Below are 23182 nucleotides of genomic sequence, written 5' to 3'. Positions count from 1 at the left end.
GACCTAGGACATATTTAAAGAAACAGGCTCTTAATAGTGGTGCGACGCTGGACATTTCCACCTCGTTGTTTTTACAAACAGTGATGGGGATTTTTCACATTTGTTTGTGCTTTTTGTTTCCATTTTTGGGCCAGACACTGCCTAGTAATGTTATTGAGAGGGGAAGAGATGTAACACAGATAGATGAGGAGAGGCGTCTAGCCTTGATGGAAGACCTGTCGCAAGGTGATCATGTTAACCCTAAGGATACACCATTTGCAAGATCAGGATGTGGAGGAAATGTAGGCACTGGATGGCGAAACCTAGAAACCCATGGGATTCTGAGACAGTATGAGATTAATTTTCTGGACAAAGTGAAACAAAAGCAATGGGAAGATCTTGCATCATTTGGGATATGCTCAGATGAGGTACAGGTTGCAGATAGAGAAGCCTTCAAAGAACTTGCAGAAACCATTACAGATCCAGAAGGGAAACAGCTTGTTGTCCTTCATCTTCAAAAAGGTGGGTTCACAAAAAGTGGGTTCATTTCAAAAAGCATATAAACTTCCCCAGTTGATCGATAATACCTACCTAGTTCAAGAACAGTAATAACACTCCTAGAGTTTTTTGTGAACTTCAACACTGGGTCTGTCATTGTCTTTTCTAATTATGTCTATAGAGATATATTCAATCAGTCATCATTATTGTATTTGCACCTGGTTTTTGTTGAGTTTTTATTGTTTTGCTCCATTTTTATCTTTTCATTTGTGCTCTTTTTAAGCCTAATTTATCTACCTTTTTATGTTTGATATTGTGTACAGAGTTTAGGGCTTTCAAATGTTTTCACCTGATTCATCAAAGTTGCAAAATTCATAAACCACATTTGCCATTTTGAAGAATGGGCACTAAAACAGCAATGAATGCCACAAGACAAAAAAAGAAAAGTGACTTAAAAAACAAGTGATGAATTAGGGCCCTGTGTTTTATTTTCCATTTGTTAATAGTAACGCAAACCGTTTTTGTCTAACCTACAGTGGACTGGGATACTGGGGCCAGGTTCCAATTTCAAGGAACAGTAAATCAACAGGTTGCCCCTCTTCTTCCGCACTTGCACTCACTCATAGCTGTATTTTATCCTGATGCACACAACCTCACAATGGAATCAAAAGTCATGATAACAGGTGAAGCTGTTCCAAAAAAACAGGTAAGAAAAAATGTTTTTGGAGTACTTGATACATTGGGACTGTAATACTTTGTGCAGTGTTCTTTACACAAAATTGTTTAAGGTCTCTATGACCTCCTGGATATTTTTTTTCTAAAGCTTTTTTCTTTCTCATTTGGAAATCAATCAGTTGGGGCCTCATATAAATCAAATCTTTGGGATGTACTTCTACATCAATTTGTGCAACCTCTGGCAAACATATCTGAAGCATATTTAGTATAGAGTTTCCTTTTTTTTAGTTATCCTGTAAATTATTTTTTTTTCTGGTCCAAAAATAATAAAATACAATGAAAGTAAGAGTGAAAGTTGTGTCAAGTATAAAATGATACATTTGCAAGTTGGATGTAATTTCTGGGCTATTTATCTCCCATAGCTGGAAAGTTCTGCTCCTCTAATGATTATTTGTTCATTTAGGTTGTTTGCTTGTCATCAGAAACTCACTACCTGGTTGTCAGGCTGAGTGAAGAGGTGATGAGCATTGATCCAGAAGACCTAAGACTTAACACATCCTTTCAAGTGAAAACATATTCAGATGGTAAGATGTGTATGTATTTTTGGAGGCCCATGTTTTCTAATTTGTTACATAGATTGTACAGATATAGTTTTATACATCTGTATAGCATCTACTTCTAAAACGGACCTGACACCATGAAAATGCAGTCCAATCTGTTATAGAGCAGGGGAAGCTGAGCAGATTGATATATAGTTTTGTGGGAAAAGACTGGGTATAACCAGTGTTTTCATCATCTAAACCTCTTATCTCTCTGGGATTTTCGGTCCAGTGGATGATTCTATCAGTGACTGACAGCTTTCTTTGTATAAATGTGTATATAAAGATAGCTGTCAATGAGTGATACTGCCACCATCTGGACTGAAAAGCCCAGAAATAGCAAAGGTTTAGTTGATTAAATCAGGGGTCCCCAACCGCCGGTCCGCGGCCCAGCACCGGGCCGCTGCAGTGCCCTTGCCGGTCCGCGGACACAAGGGGAGCCAGGGGCGGTCAGTGGCGTAGCGGGGGCAGGGGCGGCGCGCAGCAGTTCTTAGCGGCGGCCAGGGAGCGATCCAAGCAGCTCCGCTGCCTGCAAGAGGGAATAGCAGGAGCGGAGCTGCAAGGACCCGTCCACTGCGTCCAGCTTCCTGCCCGCCGCCCGCGCTTCCTGTCTCTGACTGACACAGAGAGGAGAGCGCGGCCGCTGCTGTGTCAGAGCGAGGAAGCGCGGGCGGCGGGCAGGTGAGAGGTGGTGTGTGTATGTGTGTATCTGTGTGTGTCTATGTGTGTGTGTGTATGTATGTGTGTGTGTGTGTGTGTGTCTGTGTGTGTGTATGTGTGTGTGTCTGTGTGTGTGTGTATGTGTGTGTGTGTCTATGTGTGTGTGTGTATGTATGTGTGTGTGTCTATGTGTGTGTGTGTGTGTGTGTCTATGTGTGTGTGTGTGTGTATGTGTGTGTGTCTATGTGTGTGTGTGTGTGTGTGTGTGTATGTGTGTCTATGTGTGTGTCTATGTGTGTGTGTGTATGTGTGTGTATGTATGTGTGTGTGTCTATGTGTATGTATGTGTGTGTGTCTGTGTGTGTATGTATGTGTGTGTGTGTGTATGTGTGTGTGTGTCTATGTGTGTGTGTGTATGTGTGTCTGTGTGTGTATGTATGTGTGTGTGTGTATGTATGTGTGTGTGTGTGTCTATGTATGTGTGTGTGTGTCTATGTGTGTGTGTGTCTATGTGTGTGTGTGTGTGTGTATGTACTGTATGTGTGTGTGTGTGTGTGTGTATGTGTGTGTGTGTATGTATGTGTGTGTGTCTATCAGGGCTGTGGAGTCGGAGTCGTGGAGTCGGAGTCGGTGCTCATTTTGGTGGAGTCGGAGTCGGAGTCGGTATAAAATGGACCGACTCCGACTCCTAAAATATATAATAAATTGGGTACAGTAATTCAATGCAGGATGTGCTGAATATTTTTTTTATAGGAGTTTGAGAAAGTTATGAAATGTCCTATAAATGACTGTTCTATTCCTGATCTAAGGCTACATTCACGCACAGCGTTTTTCCTGTGTTTTTTGAGGATACATTTTTCAGCTGCAAAAGCTGATCATCTTTTTAAAAAACTGCATCACCTGAAAGGTTTTTGAGCTCATAGATAATGTTTTCAATAGCAAAAGCAGATTAGAAATCTGCTCTATCTATCCATTTATCCATATCTGTCTATCCATATCGTATCTGTACCAAAAAGAATGAAAACCGGGTAGTACACCAATATATATTCTGTTCTATCTAAATATCTTGATTATTGGATCATAAAAATGATTAAATGTCTGAGGTTCACATTGTACTACAATAAATTTTTCACTTAAATATAAGCAATATGTGTGGGAGTCGGAGTCGTGGAGTCGGAGTCGGTGTAAGGGAAATTGAGGAGTCAGAGTCGGAGTCGCAGGTTTGGCTTACCGACTCCACAGCCCTGGTGTCTATGTGTGTGTATGTATGTGTGTGTGTGTCTATGTATGTGTGTGTATGTATGTGTGTGTGTGTCTATGTGTGTGTGTCTATGTATGTGTGTGTGTGTATGTGTGTGTGTCTATGTGTGTGTGTGTGTATGTATGTGTGTGTGTGTCTATGTGTGTGTGTGTGTTTGTCTGTGTTTGTGTAGCCTGGCCCTGGAGGAGATGGGGACATGAGGAGAAGGCCATGAGGGGAGTGATGGAGAGACGGCAGTGATGGGGTGAAGGCAGTGATGGGGAGAAGGGAGTGATGGGGTGAAGGCAATGATGGGGAGACAGCAGTGATGGGGTGAAGGCAATGATGGGGAGACATCAGTGATGGGGTGAAGGCAATGATGGAGAGACATCAGTGATGGGGGTGAAGGCAATGATGGGGAGAAGGGAGTGATGGGGTGAAGGCAATGATGGGGAGAGGGGAGTGATGGGGTGAAGGCAATGATGGGGAGAGCAGTGATGGGGTGAAGGCAATGATGGAGAGACGGCAGTGATGGGGTGAAGGCAATGATGGGGAGAAGGGAGTGATGGGGTGAAGGCAATGATGGGGAGAGGGGAGTGATGGGCTGAAGCCAATGATGGGGAGAAGGGAGTGATGGGGTGAAGGCAATGATGGGGAGACAGCAGTGATGGGGTGAAGGCAATGATGGAGAGACGGCAGTGATGGGGTGAAGACAATGATGGGGAGAAGGGAGTGATGGGGTGAAGGCAATGATGGGGAGAGGGGAGTGATGGGCTGAAGGCAATGATGGGGAGAAGGGAGTGATGGGGTGAAGGCAATGATGGAGAGACGGCAGTGATGGGGAGAAGGGAGTGATGGGGAGAGGGGAGTGATGGGGTGAAGGCAATGATGGAGAGACGGCAGTGATGGGGTGAAGGCAATGATGGGGAGAGGGGAGTGATGGGGTGAAGGCAATGATGGGGAGACAGCAGTGATGGGGTGAAGGCAATGATGGGGAGAAGGGAGTGATGGGGTGAAGGCAATGATGGGGAGAGGGGAGTGATGGGGTGAAGGCAATGATGGGGAGAGGGGAGTGATGGGGTGAAGGCAATGATGGGGAGAAGGGGGTGATGGAGCACTCATTCAAAACCTATGGTGAGTTGAGTCACATTATAAATGTTATTTAATTATAAGTATGCACTGCTACACTCCAACAATGTCCATAGCCCCGCCCCCTTATGACCAAAGCCCCGCTCCTGCCACACCTCCATCCCCGCCCTGCCGGGCCATGGAAGAATGGTCTTGCTTGAAACCGGTCCCTGGTGCAAAAAAGGTTGGGGACCACTGGATTAAATCACTGGATATGCTGATTATTTTCCCATGAAACTATATATCCATCTGCTCAGCTCCCCCTTATGTATAACATGGTGCCTGCTGGTTTTACTCCATGTTTGTAGTGACAGGTTCCCTTTAAATACACTTACTTTTTGAGATGGTCACCCAAAATTGCAGCGAAATCTGGTCTTCTAGAAGAGTAGTGGTTTACTGTCATATATATATGATATATAAACATTGAAAATGACAGGACAGTCTGGATCAAGGTGATCTTGAAGCCGCTTCCACCGTATATACTGATGACAATAAAAGTAAGAATTATCTTCTGTATTTCTAATAATGTTTAGTCCTATTTTAAGGGTCGCCATAAGCAACAGATAGCTGTTGGCCAAACAATGGTTTGGTCAATCGTTTAACCAGCAGCTGTCTCTCCTGACTTCTTCATACACAGGAGCACTCAATCTGCCAAGTGCTCCTGTGTTCTCTATAAAAGAGTAACTGCAAGACTCCTCTAAAGTTGGCTTATTGCACCAAGAACAAAAGATTGGCAATCCTAAAAAAACATGCCAGGTCCTTATCTCCTCCGGCAGATGATGAGAGTCGAATGTCACCCATACATACTGTGAGCCAAGCAGGTTCATTTAATGTTAGTCTAATGTTTATAGGGGACTTAAAGGGAAATTGTCAACTGATCTATGCTGCCCAAACCACAGGCAGCATGACTGCATCCAGGTATATTTTTTTCTGAAAAGCTCTGGCATTACAAAGAAAGTATAGCTTGAAGCTCTGACCTGGGTCAATATGCAAAGTCAAGTCCAGACCTCTGGCTTACTTATCCCAGTGCCATTCTAGTTGATTTACAACTCTCCCATGTGTGCACATAGGTTGAGACCAGTCCATCACCTGTAGCAGTACAGGAAAAAGCCATGACGCGGAAGTGCCGAACTAATATCTAACACAATCTAACTAGACAATACTCGGCACTGCTAATATGTTATAAAGCAAATTGAGTAAATAGTAAGTGGGAAAATGAAATGGTCCCGTGAATCTTTAGCAGCAATCACTTCCATTTTCTGTAGCTAAGATAAGATAAATAAGATGCACAAACTTAAGGAGGAATTTTGGATTATTCCTCCTTGCAAATTTGTTTCCTTTCAGAAATATTTCTGGGATGCCTTGCATGCCACAGCATCTTGATACAGTTAGGTTCAGGCCATGACAATTCCAGAAGACAACTCTTCTTTTTAATCTATTCTTTGGGTGATTTACTAATGTGCTCCGATTCATTGTATTTTAAAACCGATTTTCCAACTTGGGATCCAGAACTGCTCTCTAACATTTTCTTGTAAAATGTTTTGATTAACTTTTTTATTACTGTTCCCTCAGTGATCACAATGCTTCCAGGCTGTTTGTAGAAAATGTATCTAAGTGTGGATAAATGTAAACCCTGGACTTTAGCAATACTTTCCTAGCCTGTTCAAGTTTCGTGCGTGTTTATAACAAGTCTCCTGAAAGTTGTTTGCCATGAGACATGGTTCACGTTAAGGCTAATTTCACATTAGTGTTTTTTTGCGCAGCGCATTGTGCGCAATAGAAACGCATGCAAAAAAATGCATCATGCGTTTTTGCATGCGTTTGCGGTTTTTATGCGCATTCATTCTCTAGGGGTTAAAACCAGTGTCTACACATTTTAACACCATAAATGCATGCGCACGAAAACGCATACGAACGCATGTCCATGCGCACGCCTGCGTTCCCATAGACTGTAATGCGTTATTTTGTCGCATTCCGTGCGCAAGTGTTTTTTTGACGCCTTTCGGCGGACCTAAAAATACAACAGGTTGAGTCTGGCGCCCCTAGATGCACACCTTGAAAAGACGCATTCGCACAAAAACGCATACGAACGCATGCAAACGCTAGACCATGCGCCCACCATGTTAAACATAGGTACGCATGACGCATGCACATGGACGCGCTGCGCAAAATAACGCTAATGTGAAACCAGCCTAACCAGTCAGCGAGTCTGTAACCGTATATTTTTCTCCCTACCCTGTGGATGCTTCATAAATTGTACCCAATAAAAGTTATGAATAGTATTACAGTTTGTGTGATCAGCTTAGTTACATTGTATTTGTCTATAACTGTGCTTTATTTAACAATCAGACACTTTAATAGCAAATAATGCGGAAATCCAGATAATGTCAAATGTTTCACTTAAGTCCCCCATTCACATTAGACCAATGTTGGCCAAACCCATTGATATCGACGGACTCCAACCATCTAATATATATAAGGGCCCCTGACATCTTCTGGGGAGTTAAAAATCTGGCGTCTCTTTCATTCTCAAGAGATAAGCTTCCGCCAGGGATATCTTACGGTGGCTTTCTCATAGAGAACACAGTAGCATTCGGCAGGGTAATCAATTCTTTCCATGGGAGAGGACAACTGAACCATCTTTTGACCGATAGCTATTTAATGGGTAAGGGTGGGCTTTATGCTTACAACTGAAGGTAGCTTGATATCAGAGAATGATAAAAGTGGTTTCTGGTTTCTTTTCATTATTAGGATCTGCTCTTTCAACTACAGAAGCTGCATCACACTTGTTTGGCATTGATAAAAGGTGCTTTACCAAGATTACACCTGTCATATTTATGGTGTTAAGCCAAAGTGTTCCCATTAGTAAGTCTGATCACACTCTCTCAGTCACCAGGTAAGTATATGAACCATTTTTCTTTATTTTAGTTAGAAAATGTTAATGGTAATAACCTTCTCATTTACAGCATTAATATAGTATCTAATAGTACAATCATATGTAAGTGATCAATGTTATAGTTTTAATGTTGATTTTACTTAAAGAAATTCCCAATTCTAACAGCGTGTAATATACTCACTGTCAGGATTCATCACTGCTTGCAGGTTCTAGCAGTAATCACATGACCACTACTTTCGGTCACAAACTGACTAGCTTCTCTTAATTAAGCAGAGGATGTAGTATTTCACTGAACAATGAGCAAATTAGGAAGAGCAGCTAGTCTGCATGTGACTGTATGGCCGGAATCACACTAGCGAGGAATACGGACGAGTGCTATACGATAAAACATCGCATAGCACTCGGACTGCTGTTAATCTATGGGGCAGCTCCCATCACCATTTTTTTTCTCGGTCATATTATACGTGCAAGTGAAATCGCAGTATGCTGTGTACATCGGCCGAGACTCGCCATGCAAGTCTATGGGTGCGAGAAAAAAAAATCGCACACCCCACGGACCATCCATGTGACTTGCGAGAAATATGCACCAGTGTCCTTTGACGAGCTGGGAATTCATGTGTGGTGTATAGTAAAATCACACTGACAGGTTAGAATACAATAGATATATATACATAGAATAGATTATATTGTGTAGTGTTCCCTTTATTTTTTTGAGCAGTATATATATATAGATGTCAGTGACACACCCGCACATATACAGTGGGGAAAAAAAGTATTTAGTCAGTCAGCAATAGTGCAAGTTCCACCACTTAAAAAGATGAGAGGCGTCTGTAATTTACATCATAGGTAGACCTCAACTATGGGAGACAAACTGAGAAAAAAAAATCCAGAAAATCACATTGTCTGTTTTTTTTTCATTTTATTTGCATATTATGGTGGAAAATAAGTATTTGGTCAGAAACAAGCAATCAAGATTTCTGGCTCTCACAGACCTGTAACTTCTTCTTTAAGAGTCTCCTCTTTCCTCCACTCATTACCTGTAGTAATGGCACCTGTTTAAACTTGTTATCAGTATAAAAAGACACCTGTGCACACCCTCAAACAGTCTGACTCCAAACTCCACTATGGTGAAGACCAAAGAGCAGTTAAAGGACACCAGACACAAAATTGTAGCCCTGCACCAGGCTGGGAAGACTGAATCTGCAATAGCCAACCAGCTTGGAGTGAAGAAATCAACTGTGGGAGCAATAATTAGAAAATGGAAGACATACAAGACCACTGATAATCTCCCTCGATCTGGTGCTCCACGCAAAATCCCACCCCGTGGGGTCAGAATGATCACAAGAACGGTGAGCAAAAATCCCAGAACCACGCGGGGGGACCTAGTGAATGAACTGCAGAGAGCTGGGACCAATGTAACAAGGCCTACCATAAGTAACACACTACGCCACCATGGACTCAGATCCTGCAGTGCCAGACGTGTCCCACTGCTTAAGCCTGTACATGTCCGGGCCCGTCTGAAGTTTGCTAGAGAGCATTTGGATGATCCAGAGGAGTTTTGGGAGAATGTCCTATGGTCTGATGAAACCAAACTGGAACTGTTTGGTAGAAACACAACTTGTCGTGTTTGGAGGAAAAAGAATACTGAGTTGCATCCATCAAACACCATACCTACTGTAAAGCATGGTTGTGGAAACATCATGCTTTGGGGCTGTTTCTCTTTGCAAAGGGGCCAGGATGACTGATCCGGGTACATGAAAGAATGAATGGGGCCATGTATCGTGAGATTTTGAGTGCAAACCTCCTTCCATCAGCAAGGGCATTGAAGATGAAACATGGCTGGGTCTTTCAACATGACAATGATCCAAAGCACACCACCAGGGCAACGAAGGAGTGGCTTCGTAAGAAGCATTTCAAGGTCCTGGAGTGGCCTAGCCAGTCTCCAGATCTCAACCCTATAGAAAACCTTTGGAGGGAGTTGAAAGTCCGTGTTGCCAAGCGAAAAGCCAAAAACATCACTGCTCTAGAGGAGATCTGCATGGAGGAATGGGCCAACATACCAACAACAGTGTGTGGCAACCTTGTGAAGACTTACAGAAAACGTTTGACCTCTGTCATTGCCAACAAAGGATATATCACAAAGTATTGAGATGAAATTTTGTTTCTGACCAAATACTTATTTTCCACCATAATATGCAAATAAAATGAAAAAAAAAACAGACAATGTGATTTTCTGGATTTTTTTTTCTCAGTTTGTCTCCCATAGTTGAGGTCTACCTATGATGTAAATTACAGACGCCTCTCATCTTTTTAAGTGGTGGAACTTGCACTATTGCTGACTGACTAAATACTTTTTTTCCCCACTGTATATATATATATATATATATATATATATATATATATATATATATATTGCTGAGAGAGATATATAGAAGAATAGCCGGTAATACATCCGCCGTCTTCTGTAAAATCACTATAGGAGACGGACAGGATAGGAGAGATGGATTACATACAGTAAATCCATATAGAATACGTATATAGATTTCAGTGACAGATACAATTTAGTGTGTGTGCAAAATCCTGTACATGTATTTAATGAAAAAAAGATTATTTTACGAAAAGTTGGTGTGGGTTTCCCCTATAATTAAGAGCCAGCAATGGCTATGCAGACAGCTGAGGGCTGATGTTAATAGCCTAGAAATGGGCCATGGATCCTGCCCCCCCTCCCCCCGGCTAAAAACATCAAGCCTCAAGGTCAGTGGAGCGCCCGCCAGGACTGTGGGGTACTACTAGGTACCGGGCAGTTCTTAAAGGGGAAGTGTCACGACAGAGGTGACTTAGTCCGTGGCCCTGGTCGTCCAATGAAAATGTTCAATAAAGCTTATAGGGGATGATTTAAAAGGGAATTAGTTTGTGACGCCACCTGTGGTATTCGGCAAATAAGGTGTTAGCCGACACTACTTCAGAGTCCGCTGGGGCTGATGGTGATGCAATCAAGTTGTTACAGCTCTCCACAGGTAGAGCTAGGCCCCAGGGCAACTGTATGTGTAAGTGATGACATGATGATGATGGTTGTAGTATAGGGCAGGTGGTATAGCAAACAAATCTGAGGACACAGCAGGGTTGTAGTTTCCTTTACCCTTACTGAATGTATAGAGGTGCAGACCGGACCACTGGTTACAAGTGACAATGGAGGTTCAGGCAGCCCGTAGCCACTCAGGATCCATTCAGCCAGGTGGGTTGGAGGCCTCTTTACTGTGCTGTTCTATTTGAGGTCCTTGCTGCCTAAAGCTCTGCTCAGTTCTCTGTTCCTCTCACTGTCTGTCAGTAAACATTACCCGCATGGCAGGCAGCTTGAGCCTTTCACAGGTGTGGCTCCTTATGGCGTTTCCGGGCTCCAACCTGCTGCTGTGCCTTCAAGTGTGTGATGGGGACCAGAAGACCTGCAATCTTCTGCCCTCTGGATTTAGCTGATGAGACCGTAGTGCGCTGCAGCCACGGACTCCGGTGTCCAGTTATAGCGCTGAACGCTAGGATGAGTTTTGTCACCGCTCCGCTTCCCAAGCTTCCCTATACTTTTCTTCCTCTCTGACTCAGAATGCACTCCAGCCTGGAGACAAGCTCCTCACTCGTCCAGTTCCCAGCACTGACTCCCTGAAACTCTAACTAACTTCCACCTCCTGACCAGAGAGAGCAGCTCCGCTGAAGTTGGGTTCAGAGCTCCCCCTTCTGGCCCAGAGCAGGAACTGTGTTGCATACTGTGTATACCTGGCCAGGGGATCCCTCCTTGCTTCAGGCCTGACATCACCCCCTGTGAGGGAGGCAATGCCATTGTGTCAACCGGATTCCTGGGGTGCCACATCAGTAATGGAGAGGTGTCAATAAGACGCCCCTATTACTAACCCCAATAGTCAAATTGTAAAGAAAACACAGTCACCCAGTAAAAAATCCTTTAATTGAAATAAAGACACAGACTCCTTTATTATTCTTAATTAAACCATACTTACAACCACACCTAATCCAGGCGAAGCCCTCGTTCTCCTGTAATAAAAATAAAATAAAAAGTAACAATATACCATACCTATCCTTCGTTGTGTCCCATACCGTAATCCATATCTGAGGGATATACACTTTTCAACCTGGACGGTGCTAAGATGCGACCGTCCCGGCTGAAATACCACTGGTGAATGAGATGCTGCCAGCACAGCCTCAGTGACTAGCAGTGACATCACTGAGTCTATGTTCCCTCACAGCCTGAACTGCGATGACCTCTGTACCATGGGAAAATGCCAGTGAAGAGGGAATCGCAGTTCATGCTCAGTGTATTCACAGCTGATCACTGTGAGAATTTCTCATGATCTGCTATGAAGACACTGCACTGAGCTTGAACTGCCGTGACCTCATCACTGGCATTTTCCCATGGTCCTGAGGTCACAGCAGTTCAGCCTGGCTGCGAGAACAGCTTCTGTGAATAGCGGTGATGTCACTGATGTTGCGCTCCCTCACAGTCTGACCCACGCTGAACTCTGGAACGTGGGAAAATAAACTGGCAGTGACTGAAGCTGTGCTGGCAGCATCTCTTCATTCATCAGTGGTTTAGAGCCGCGGTGGTCGCATTTTGGCCCCATCCTGGTTGTAAACTGTATATCCCCAGTCATCTGGCGTAGCACCCCATCACTCTCCTTCTTGGTCAAATAGCCCTTACACAGCCTGGAAGTGTTTGGGGTCATTGTCCTGTTGAAAAATAAATGATGGTCCAACTAAACGCAAACCGGATGGAATAGCATGCCGCTGCAAGATGCTGTGGTAGCCATGCTGGTTCAGTATGCCTTCAATTTTGAATAAATCCCCAACAGTGTCACCAGCAAAGCACCCCCACACCATCACACCTCCTCCTCCATGCTTCACAGTGGGAACCAGGCATGTAGAGTCCATCCGTTCACCTTTTCTGCATCGCACAAAGACACGGTGGTTGGAACCAAAGATCTCAAATTTGGACTCATCAGACCAAAGCACAGATTTCCACTGGTCTAATGTCCATTCCTTGTGTTCTTTAGCCCAAACATGTCTCTTCTGCTTGTTGCCTGTCCTTAGCAGTGGATTCCTAGCAGCTATTTTACCAAGAAGGCCTGCTGCACAAAGTCTCCTCTTAACAGTTGTTGCAGAGATGTGTCTGCTGCTAGAACTCTGTGTGGCATTGACCTGGTCTCTAATCTGAGCTGCTGTTAACCTGCGATTTCTGAGGCTGGTGACTCGGATGAACTTATCCTCCGCAGCAGAGGTGACTCTTGGTCTTCCTTTCCTGGGGCAGTCCTCATGTGAGCCAGTTTTTTTGTAGCGCTTGATGGTTTTTGCCACTGCACTTGGGGACCCTTTCAAAGTTTTCCCAATTTTTTGGACTGACTGACCTTCATTTCTTAAAGTAATGATGGCCACTCGTTTTTCTTTACTTAGCTGCTTTTTTCTTGCCATAATACAAATTCTAACAGTCTATTCAGTAGGACTATCAGCTGTGTGTCCACCAGACTTCTGCACAACACAACTGATGGTTCCAACCCCATTTATAAGGCAAGAAATCCCACTTATTAAACCTGACAGGGCACACCTGTGAAGTGAAAACCATTTCCGGTGACTACCTCTTGAATCTCATCAAGAGAATGCCAAGAGTGTGCAAAGCAGTAATCAAAGCAAAAGGTGGCTACTTTGAAGAACCTAGAATATAATACATACAGTATTTTCAGTTGTTTCATACTTTTTTGTTAATTATATAATTCCACATGTGTTAATTCATAATTTTGATGCCTTCAGAGTGAATCTGCAATTTTCATAGTCATGAAAATAAAGAAAACTCTTTGAATGAGGTGTGTCCAAACTTTTGGTCTGTACTGTATATATGTATATATACACATACACACACACACGTTTTGAAGAATACTTCGTTTTAAAACGATGTGTCAATGACAGAGAACTGCTGTATGTAAAAGCTCACGTTAAAATAGTAAAATAGCATTGCACACGGATTGCATATGGATGTCACTAGATGTAAGGAAATCGCATCATCGCATTGCAAACGGATTACATACTGATCACCATACGGAGAACACTCCTGCGACTATCGGCCGAGAAAATCGGACCAATTTTTCATACGGCAAGTGTGCAAATCGCATATGAGCAGCCACATGATGACTACTCAAACCAATTAAAGGAGTTCTCTTAGAAATGTGCTAAAATAAATAAATATATTAAATAAATATTAAACATTTTACTAAATACCTTCATTTAGCAAAAAGGTATACTTTACCTAGTGCACTCATAAATTCAAAGATGGCAGCTACCATCAATTACACCCCATCCTAGATTTCAGAGGCAGTCACATCATGAATGCACATTCACTCAGTCCAGCACCACTCCATCCTGTCTGGTTCGGTAAACAGAGGAATACACGCTCAAGATACCTGACAGGACGCTGCTCTGACTCGTGCTTCACACAGCCCATCCTGAAATCGAGGACGGGGTGTGATTGATGGAGGCTGCCATCTTCGAATACTGACAGAGTGCACTAGATAAATCATACCTATTTGCTAAATGAAAGTATTTAGAAAAATATTTAATACTTAAATGCGTATTATTTATTTAATTTATTTTAGCACTTTTTTGGAGAACCCCATTAAACTGTGTATAAGCATGGGTGCCCAATTTAATTTTTGCCCCTACATAAAATATATATATATATATACACAAACACATACTAGATGGTGGCCCAATTCTAACGCATCGGGTATTCTAGATCAAAAAAAATTAAAAGAAAGTTATTCTCACCTTCCGACGACCCCCGATCTCCTCTCTACGCTCCCGGCATATCTTCCGGTCCCAGTAATGCTTAGCGCGAAGGACCGGAGATGACGTCACTCTCGCAAGAGCGCGACATCATCAGCGGTCTTTCGCGCAAAGCATTACTGGGACCGGAAGATGCCGGGCGCGTGGTGAGAGGAGGGAAAGAGTCCGGGGGCCGTCGGGAGGCGAGTATATCACTATTTTTTTATTTTAATTCTATTTTTTACAGGTTTATGGTACCCAGGGCCTGGAGGAGAGTCTCCTCTCCTCCAGACCCTGGGTACCATCCGCACATTGAGCGCTGCGCCGGTCAACTCCCGGCTGCGTCGCTCAACCCGCGGCAACAGTCAGATCAGCGGCTAGTGCTGCAGATCTCACGACGATAGCGGTGGCGTGCGTCGTTCGAATGCCGCACCAAATCACGGCCGGACTGCGCCGGTCACTGATTGGTCGCGGCCGGCCGGGCGCGACCAATCAGCGAAGCGGGATTTTCATTACAGACAGACAGACAGAATTAGACAATTATATAGTAGATTATATATATATATATATTTATATAAATATAAAACACTGTGCAAGATTGATATATAGCATTAGGCACATAAAAATGAAAATATTGTAAACAAATGAAAAATAACAAAAAAAAAAATATAATGGAAAAACATAAACCAAAAATTAAGGACACCGAAGAGAACAGACAACTGAAAAATCAAGGTGTCATATACAGCTCTGGCAAAAATTAAGAGATCACTGCACAGTTTTATAAAAATCAGCTTCTCTACATGTCTGACAGTCATTCCATTTCAGTGTCAGTTGAATTCCAACCAGAGAACACCTCATTCTACTTAATGTGCTTCTGATTAGGTGATCACCTGAACCAAATATTATTTACCGGAGGAAAGTTTAAAAACCCTGCTGTGGTGTTCACAGTCCTCTTGCAATAGGACAAGCTGGATGGCAAAACAAGTGCTAGTAATATCCCAAAAGTAAAAATAACTTTTAACCATGCCAAAGGAGTTGAAGAAAAAAGTCGAGTGACGAAAAGAGCTCAATTCTGGCTTTACTAGCAGAGGGATACAGTGAGTGTCATGTTACCTCCATTCTTAAAATTTCTAAGACAGCAGACATTGGGGACGACAAAGCTACAGACCGGCAGAGGGCGAAAACTACTCCACGCTGACCGGGATAACCGTCATCTTATTCGAATGTCACTCAGCAACTGCAGGATGACATCAAGTGACCAACAAAAGGAATAGAAAATGGCAGGTGGGGTGAAGTGCATGGCAAGAACAGTTCGTAACAGGCTCCTAGATGCAGGGCTCAAGTCATGTAAAGCTAGAAAAACCCCTTCATCAAATAGAAGCAAAGGAGAGCCAGGCTAAAGTTTGCCAAAGACCATAAGGATTTGAATATAGAGGACTGGAGTAAGGTAATATTCTCTTGAGTCTAATTTTCAGCTTTGCCCAACACCTGGTCTATTGGTTAGACGGAGACCAGGAGAGGCGTACAAGCCACAGTGTCTTGCACCCACTGTGAAATTTGCTGGAGGATCGGTGATGATCTGGGGATGCTTCAGCAAAGCTGGAATTGGGCAGGTTAATCTTTGCGAAGGAGGTATGAATCAAGCCGCATACAAGATTATCCTGGAAAAACAGTTGATTCCTTCTGCTCAGGCAATGTTTCCCAACTCTGAGGACTGGTTTTTCCAGCAGGACAATGCAACATGCCACACAGCTGGGTTAATCAAGATGTGGATGAAGGACCACCACATCAAATCCCTGTCATGGCCAGCCCATTCTCTAGACCTGAACCCCATTGAAAACCTCTAGAATGTAATCAAGAGGAAGATGGATAGTCACAAGCCATCAAACAAAGAACTGCTTAAATTTTTGTACCAGGAGTGGCATAAGGTCATCCAAAAGCAGCGTGAAAGACTGGTGGAAAGCATGCCAAGACGCATGAAAGCTGTGATTAAAAATCATGGCTATTCCACAAAATATTGATTTCTGAACTCTTCCTGAATTAAAACATTAGAATTGTTGTTTCTAAATGATTATGAACTTGTTTTCTTAGCGTTATTTGAGGTCTGCAAGCACTGCATTTTTTTGTTATTTTGACCATTTCTCATTTTCTGAAAATAAATACAAAATTTAGTGCTTGGAAATTCAAAGACACATGTCAGTAATTTATAGAGTAAAAGCGCAATTTACATTTTACTCAAAAATATACCTATAAAGAGAAAAATCAGACAAACTAAAAATTTTGCAGTGGTCTCTTAATTTTTGCCAGAGCTGTATATATATTTTACAGTCTTGGTTTTTAACCTCCTTACACTACCAGCGGTGTTCAACACCACTTTGATGTTTTTAGTATTACTTTGTGAAGTGTGAGCACACTATTTGTAATCAACGTCTACTGAAACACACTTTATTTGAGGTGCCTTGTTGAGTTTCAAATAATACCTTATGTAGGACAACCCTTCTAAGAAGGCAAACTGTGTTCTAACTGTATACTTACTGACATATCAGTAGGCAATCGTAATTGTAATTAAGTGATGTGATAATCATCACATGGGAGAATGGCAGCAATATTTGTGCCATTAATAAAAGGGGATGTCTGCTAGGCTTTAATTGTGAATATTTATAAATAGACCTCCGAAAATGCTTGAAATCAGAGTAAAAATTCAGTGCATCTTTTCAAAGTCCATAAATGTCAATAATTAAATCAAATACACATATAGCCTTCCTAAGGAAGTTTCAATGTTTTGGTGACGGTGATTTTTACTTTGTGTAATAATCATAGAGGGACAATTGTGCTATTTTCCTGATATGAATATTGGCTTGCTTACCTTTTGCCAAACATTTACATCAGGTTTCTATGTCTATGTCTACAGTGTTCACAATGAAATACTTAATTCTATGGATGGATTTCTGGAAACCTTATCCCATTTCTCAACACTTCTAATGACCTCTCGCAGTAAACCATCTTCTACTATCCATGTGTCCCTTGATCCTAACGATGAAAGCACTGGTAATCTTCATCCCCAACTCCTGAATATTACAGAGATAGAGGCATTGGAGTGGTTGGTGGACTCTCAAGAACCGCTTGTGTTTCTCTTTTTACCTGGAAGCAAACATCACTTGGCTAAAAGAATACAAGAAAAGCTGAATGGGACACAGCTCGAGAGAATAACAGAAAAGACAAGAGAGGTACTAGAAGACATGAAAGACATTTTTTCAACCAGTGACCATGTCCAAATCCTTCAAAAACTCATTAACGCTTGCCATGACCACATGAACGTTAGCTATTTATCTGTAGATGAGAAGCAGTCACCACAGGTCGTTAATAAACCGCATAGGAAACTGCATTCACTGATGCTCCTTAAAACTTTACAGACAATTCGTGTTTACTGGCAAGACCACAAAAAATTATCACGACAGAACCGTGGAGCAGGCCTCAAACCTCATTGCCGCTTGCAAGAGCTGACCATTAACTTAAAACCATATGAAGAGTATAAGGACATCCATTTCCCAGAAGAAATAAACATCAATAATTGTGTGGGGCCTTGCCGCTTCCCACAGACGACCCAAAGTGATTACAAAGCCCATGTTATTCTGCTGATCCAGCTCCAGGAGAGAAGACAATCTGGCCTTGATCGACCACCTTGCTGCGTACCTATTCAATACCAAGAACAGTGGATGATGGTGGCACATGAAAATGGCATTAAACTTCACCTGTACCCCAATATGGTTGCTAAAGAGTGTGGTTGCAGATAGATACAATACGTAGGATCATCATCATCATCATCAGTTTTACGGTAAATTTAAAGGAGCTCTCCTGTATATGTAGTGTAGTAGAAGTACATTAAAATACTTACCGATTGCTGTCTTCTCTGGTTTCCAGCTCCTCTCTGGTGCACTTCTGAATCACGTGACTGTTCTGCAGCTTTGTTGGCTCACACAAGGTCTAATGTGCGGGGCGATGCTATTTTCCCTTTGTAAGTCTGAGAGACTCAGAAAAAGAAAGCGACTTCTGGTCCGCACACAAAACCCTGTATGAGCTGGTTAGTTTGGTTCGATGTCATGTGGTCCAGAATAGGACCAACAATACACAGACTGGTAAATATTTTAATACACACTACACAACATACATATTTAAAAATGAATGGAGGATACATTTGCTGGGAGAACTTCTTTAATAAGAACATTCCCAACTTGTGCATCTCAGTTAAAGCCTACACACTACAGTAATGTTAAATTTACCCTGTGGCCTACACTCCAAAAAGGGTTGTCAACCTGATTCCTGCTTTTTTTTCTGAACAATGTATTAAAAAAAACACAGCCAACATTTTTAGAGACAGATTGGAAACCTATAATGAATAAAAAAGAATATAATACAAGCCTAGAATACTGATTCAAACATATTAGTAGCATTTACTATGAAATGGAAAACAACTATAATTACGGTTATAATGCTATTGTATTCTTCAAAATTAAAAAAAAACACACTATAATCACAAACACAATAAAAAGTACTCTACTTTTTACAAACTGTACATCAACTTACATATGTTTGACAAACCTGTCTCCAGGGAATTTCAGTTCCATTATATAATTAGAAGAGTTAATTGATTTCAATTCTTGCAGCTGCGCTTTTCCACTTTTAGTCTTCATTGGAATCAGCTTCCATTTTGATTTGCAGATTTCATTCTACAGTTTATTACTGAATATTCTGCTATAAATCCCCTGAAGCACAGCACAGTACCCGATTATCCTTTTTCCTATATTACCCTAAATAAACTAATATATTATAAGATTACAATCAATGAGGCTGCATTGTGATCTTCATTACAACCGGGTTTGCCAGGAGCAGCGTAATTATAATCAGTAATTGTGATAGAAGTTTTTTTCCCTGAGTATGAGGGAAAATCTATGTAATTTCATCATATAGAACATTCTGGTGAGACCCCTTTCAGTGAACATAAAGGTATGTAATTTTCAAAGATTACATGACTCAACTGAATGAATTTTAAAGTGGAAAAGAACAAATAAGTAAGGTGACAGCCATTGTGACAAAGAACAAACTTCAGTGTAAAGAAAAACAAGGACTCTTGGAAGTCATCATATGGCTCCTACAGAGCCTTGATCTCAACATAATCATGATTGTGTGGGATTACATGTAGAGACAAAAAGATCCGCTTAAGCCTAAATCCACAGATCTGTGGTTAGTGCTCCAAGATGTTTGGAACAAGTATACTTAGAAAAATTGAGGCTTTGACGCTGTTTTGAAAGAAAAGTGCGGTCAAATGAATTGATAATTTAATTTAAACAGCTTTTTTGATTATTCACTTTGCATTTTGTTAATTGATAAAAATGAACTATTAACAATTCAGTTTTTGAACGCATTCTTAAATTGTGTCATATTCTTCACAATGCCTAAAAAGTACTGTGCATATACAGTATATATATGTACTCACACGTATATGAGTGACAAGATGAATTCAATTGATAAGATAAATTATTAACCCCCCTCCAAAAAAAGCCTGGACTGCTACTTTAACAATAGAGGTAAAAAATAAACTGAGCCTTAAATGCACACAATTGCTGCTGTCCCTGGGCACTGCTGACAGGCTGTGGAAGTTGGCACAAGACTGTTGAACCAGCGATTGACACCAGCAGTCACATCACCTCTGCAGCCTGTCAGCAAAGACTAGGGAGAGCAGTAAAGAGGCAAGGCAACTATGAATGAGTGTAGCAGGGTTTGTTATTTTTAACCTCGGCAAGGCTTATTCTTATTTGTGTATATAAGTAGTTTAGTTTACATTAGCTTAATAAGACATATATGAAAGGAAATAAATGTATTTGTGTAAACTTACCTGCAGTGTAGTCACAAATAACTTACTATTAGAAGAGTAACTTGTTTAAAGTATGTATATGAAAATGATTTTAGTTTGGTTCCCGTCCTTTGTAACTGGTGTTACAGAAAACCACAGCATGTTTCTATCCAAATTTTACATAAGTAAGCATTGTTGTATAACTTCATTAAATAAATTTTCTGAGAAGACAAGTAATAAAGTCGTTAGTGTCTTTTATTATTTACAAAGATGCTTGTATTTTCTTAATTGGAATTATTATTACATCTTATAGCATCTTACCCTTCCGTTCATCGGCTCCGATGAGGCTTACATCCGAACCCCCCGTAAAACTGAATCATGGTGTGTTCTGTCGCACATAATTTTCAGTCGTATATGCCTACTTGATGCGGGCACCAAGATGTAATAAACTACATCTTGCTGCCAGTCTCAACTATATGTGTAAGGCCAACAATTATGTACGACAGAGAATACTGTGACACTGTCTCCTCCATTATAGTCAATGGCCCCCTTCGGCAGAATCTGAAACACTCATCTGAGACACTAACTGCATATCCGCATAGATGAGGGTACTACCACTGAGATCTACACTCATTCTGGGATCGGGAACCCCACATCTCGTGACCATTATCAGAAGAAAGATGACCGAGCATGTATTGCTTTCTCTATTTACTTCTATAGAAGTTCTGACAAATTCTTGAGCAGTCACTGTTCTTGAGATTGGTCAGAGTGGAATCCACATCTATCAGAACATTTATAGCATATTTAGCGGATATATGTCTAGGATGTGAATACCCCATTAATGATAAAAGGACATCGTGTATGACCATGTACATAGGTGTTCACTGAGTAGGAACCCCTTCTTGACTCCTAAGGCCAGACTGAGCGTCACTTTGCATTAATTATACATCAATCAGCTCAGTTCCTTATGCCCTATAGTCTCCATATCATACTGTGTGTATAAACTCACTCGTTTTCGTTAACCCCTTCATACACCTTGATGCACATGTATGTCATTGTGACCTGTTATTTACTGCACTATATCCTATATGTATAGCATGAAGATGGAGCTCACACAGGAGCGATGCCCGTGCCATCCGCAGACGGAACCAGCCGATACATACAAAATGGACTCCTGTTCCACAGGAAGGATTGTTGCTGTATGTGATTCTAGCTATTGAACTCTTTCCATGCTGGGAGTGTTACTGACCACACATAACATGATTTTGACAGAATGAATGTGGTCCCTCTGTCAGTCCACAGGCATCCCCGCAGCGCGATTGCAGGGTGCTGATACGGTAGTTTGCTATGGGATTTCAAGGTCTAACAATGGCCTGTGTGTCTGCCACATTCCTCAGCCTGCTGGAGACAGGGTCTGATAGGCTGTCAGTTGGATAATGCAATGTACAAACTGGGCAATGTATTGTTTCATAGTTTTTAAGGTTGAAAGTAGTGACAAGTCCATCGAGTTCAAGCTATAGGCAACATGTAAAAGTCACTGGCTGCATGATTCCAGCATTGTATGTCTGACTCTGAAATGCTGCGGTGTGACAGAAAATAACATTCTCTAAAAGCCACTGGGGACCAAGCTGTATGGGAGATTATTCGTATTGGTCGGTCCCTGGCGGCTCCTCCCCACCCACCTCAGTAACATCTGGCTGCAAGGTTTTTGGTCACCCACAGAAACAAAAACAGCATGAAAAATGCTTTGGCATCAGAATCACACAGGAAGTTTTTCCTGATGTTTCCCTTAAAGTGGCATTCCTATCTCCAAGATCCTATGCCAATTATTTAGTAGGTGTAATAATACTAGCAAATACCTCAAATTAAAAACTTAGTATAGCTTTTCTGATTCGCTATGGTGCTTACCTCATGTGCAGGGCATTGCAGGACCTTAGGTATCCATGGTTACGACCACTAAAAACTAACTGTCATTATATCAGTGGTTGAAACCACGGTTACCTAAGGTTCGGCAGTGCCTGCACATGAGGAAAGAGACACAGTGAATCAGAAGAACTATACTACATTTCTAATTGGAGGTATTTGCTAATATTATTATTATTACACCTACTACATATTGGGATGGATCTTAGAGATGGGAATATCCCTTTAAATGTTAAACTAGATTCCAATATGCTTGCAGGCAACAATTGTCACTTTATTCTACTGTTTTGAGTTTGGAAACCACATTTGGTCAATACTTTGCATCAGTATTTTAAGCCAAAAATGAGGAATGGATCCTGCAGAGAGATGAACTCAAATCACAACCCTTCAGTCTCTTTTTTGGGTTCATTTCCAAGCTACTAGGTGCTAAACTGTAAATTCCTACATCCAACAAGTAAATTATTCTGACATAAGACAAGGCTATCATAAAAGCATGTAGCCTGCGGACTACAAGGAAATCTGAAATTACAGCAGTTGCCTTATTCTACATTTGGACTTTTTCTAGTAATATCTTTTAACAGTTTTTCCCAATCTGATCTCCCAATGAACCTCATAACGTCTGTCCTTGTAATTGACAATTTTCTAAATGCTGCACTAATTATATACAGTAGTTTACGCTCATCAATAATTAGCACACTTATGTATGGTAGATCTCGAAAGATGAACCCTGAGAACTAGATAGAGGAACATGGTTTTAAGGGCTATTCATTATGTACTTTCCTAACATTTTAGTCGTGTTTCTGACTCCAAAAACACCATAGCTAATCCTTTACTTTAGAAGGGGTTTGGCTGATGTGGGACAATAACGGAGATGACTTGTTGTGCGTAAATGATCCAGTAATATATTGGAGTTCGGA

The 23182-nt window shown here is 41.6% G+C and overlaps 1 protein-coding gene across 1 annotated transcript; it reads left to right on the top strand.

Annotated features, from left to right (window-relative positions):
• Positions 1-83: 83 nt before the first annotated feature.
• Positions 84-19116, top strand: AMH (anti-Mullerian hormone). The gene is made up of 5 exons (XM_073545949.1): positions 84-501; positions 1014-1183; positions 1616-1736; positions 7531-7675; positions 17403-19116. Exons 1-5 carry the CDS (start codon positions 84-86, stop codon positions 18283-18285), a joined length of 1737 nt encoding a protein of 578 aa, XP_073402050.1. The 3' UTR covers positions 18286-19116.
• The last annotated feature ends 4066 nt before the right edge of the window (positions 19117-23182 follow it).

The sequence above is a fragment of the Dendrobates tinctorius genome, unplaced genomic scaffold (genome assembly GCF_039654945.1).
Source record: "Dendrobates tinctorius isolate UK_male_01 unplaced genomic scaffold, ASM3965494v1 ptg000011l, whole genome shotgun sequence".
NCBI classification, from domain to species: Eukaryota; Metazoa; Chordata; class Amphibia; order Anura; family Dendrobatidae; genus Dendrobates; species Dendrobates tinctorius.
Note: the sequence above shows the minus strand (reverse complement) of the source record. Positions and strands in the feature narration are given on the sequence as shown.

Excerpts from the sequence above, each read along its gene's own strand:
- AMH (XM_073545949.1), top strand. The coding sequence starts at position 84 with ATGGGGATTTTTCACATTTGTTTGTGCTTTTTGTTTCCATTTTTGGGC. Across the intron at positions 1,737-7,530 it reads AGTGAAAACATATTCAGATG|GATCTGCTCTTTCAACTACA; the intron begins GTAAGATGTGTA and ends TTTCATTATTAG. Across the intron at positions 7,676-17,402 it reads CACACTCTCTCAGTCACCAG|TGTTCACAATGAAATACTTA; the intron begins GTAAGTATATGA and ends CTATGTCTACAG.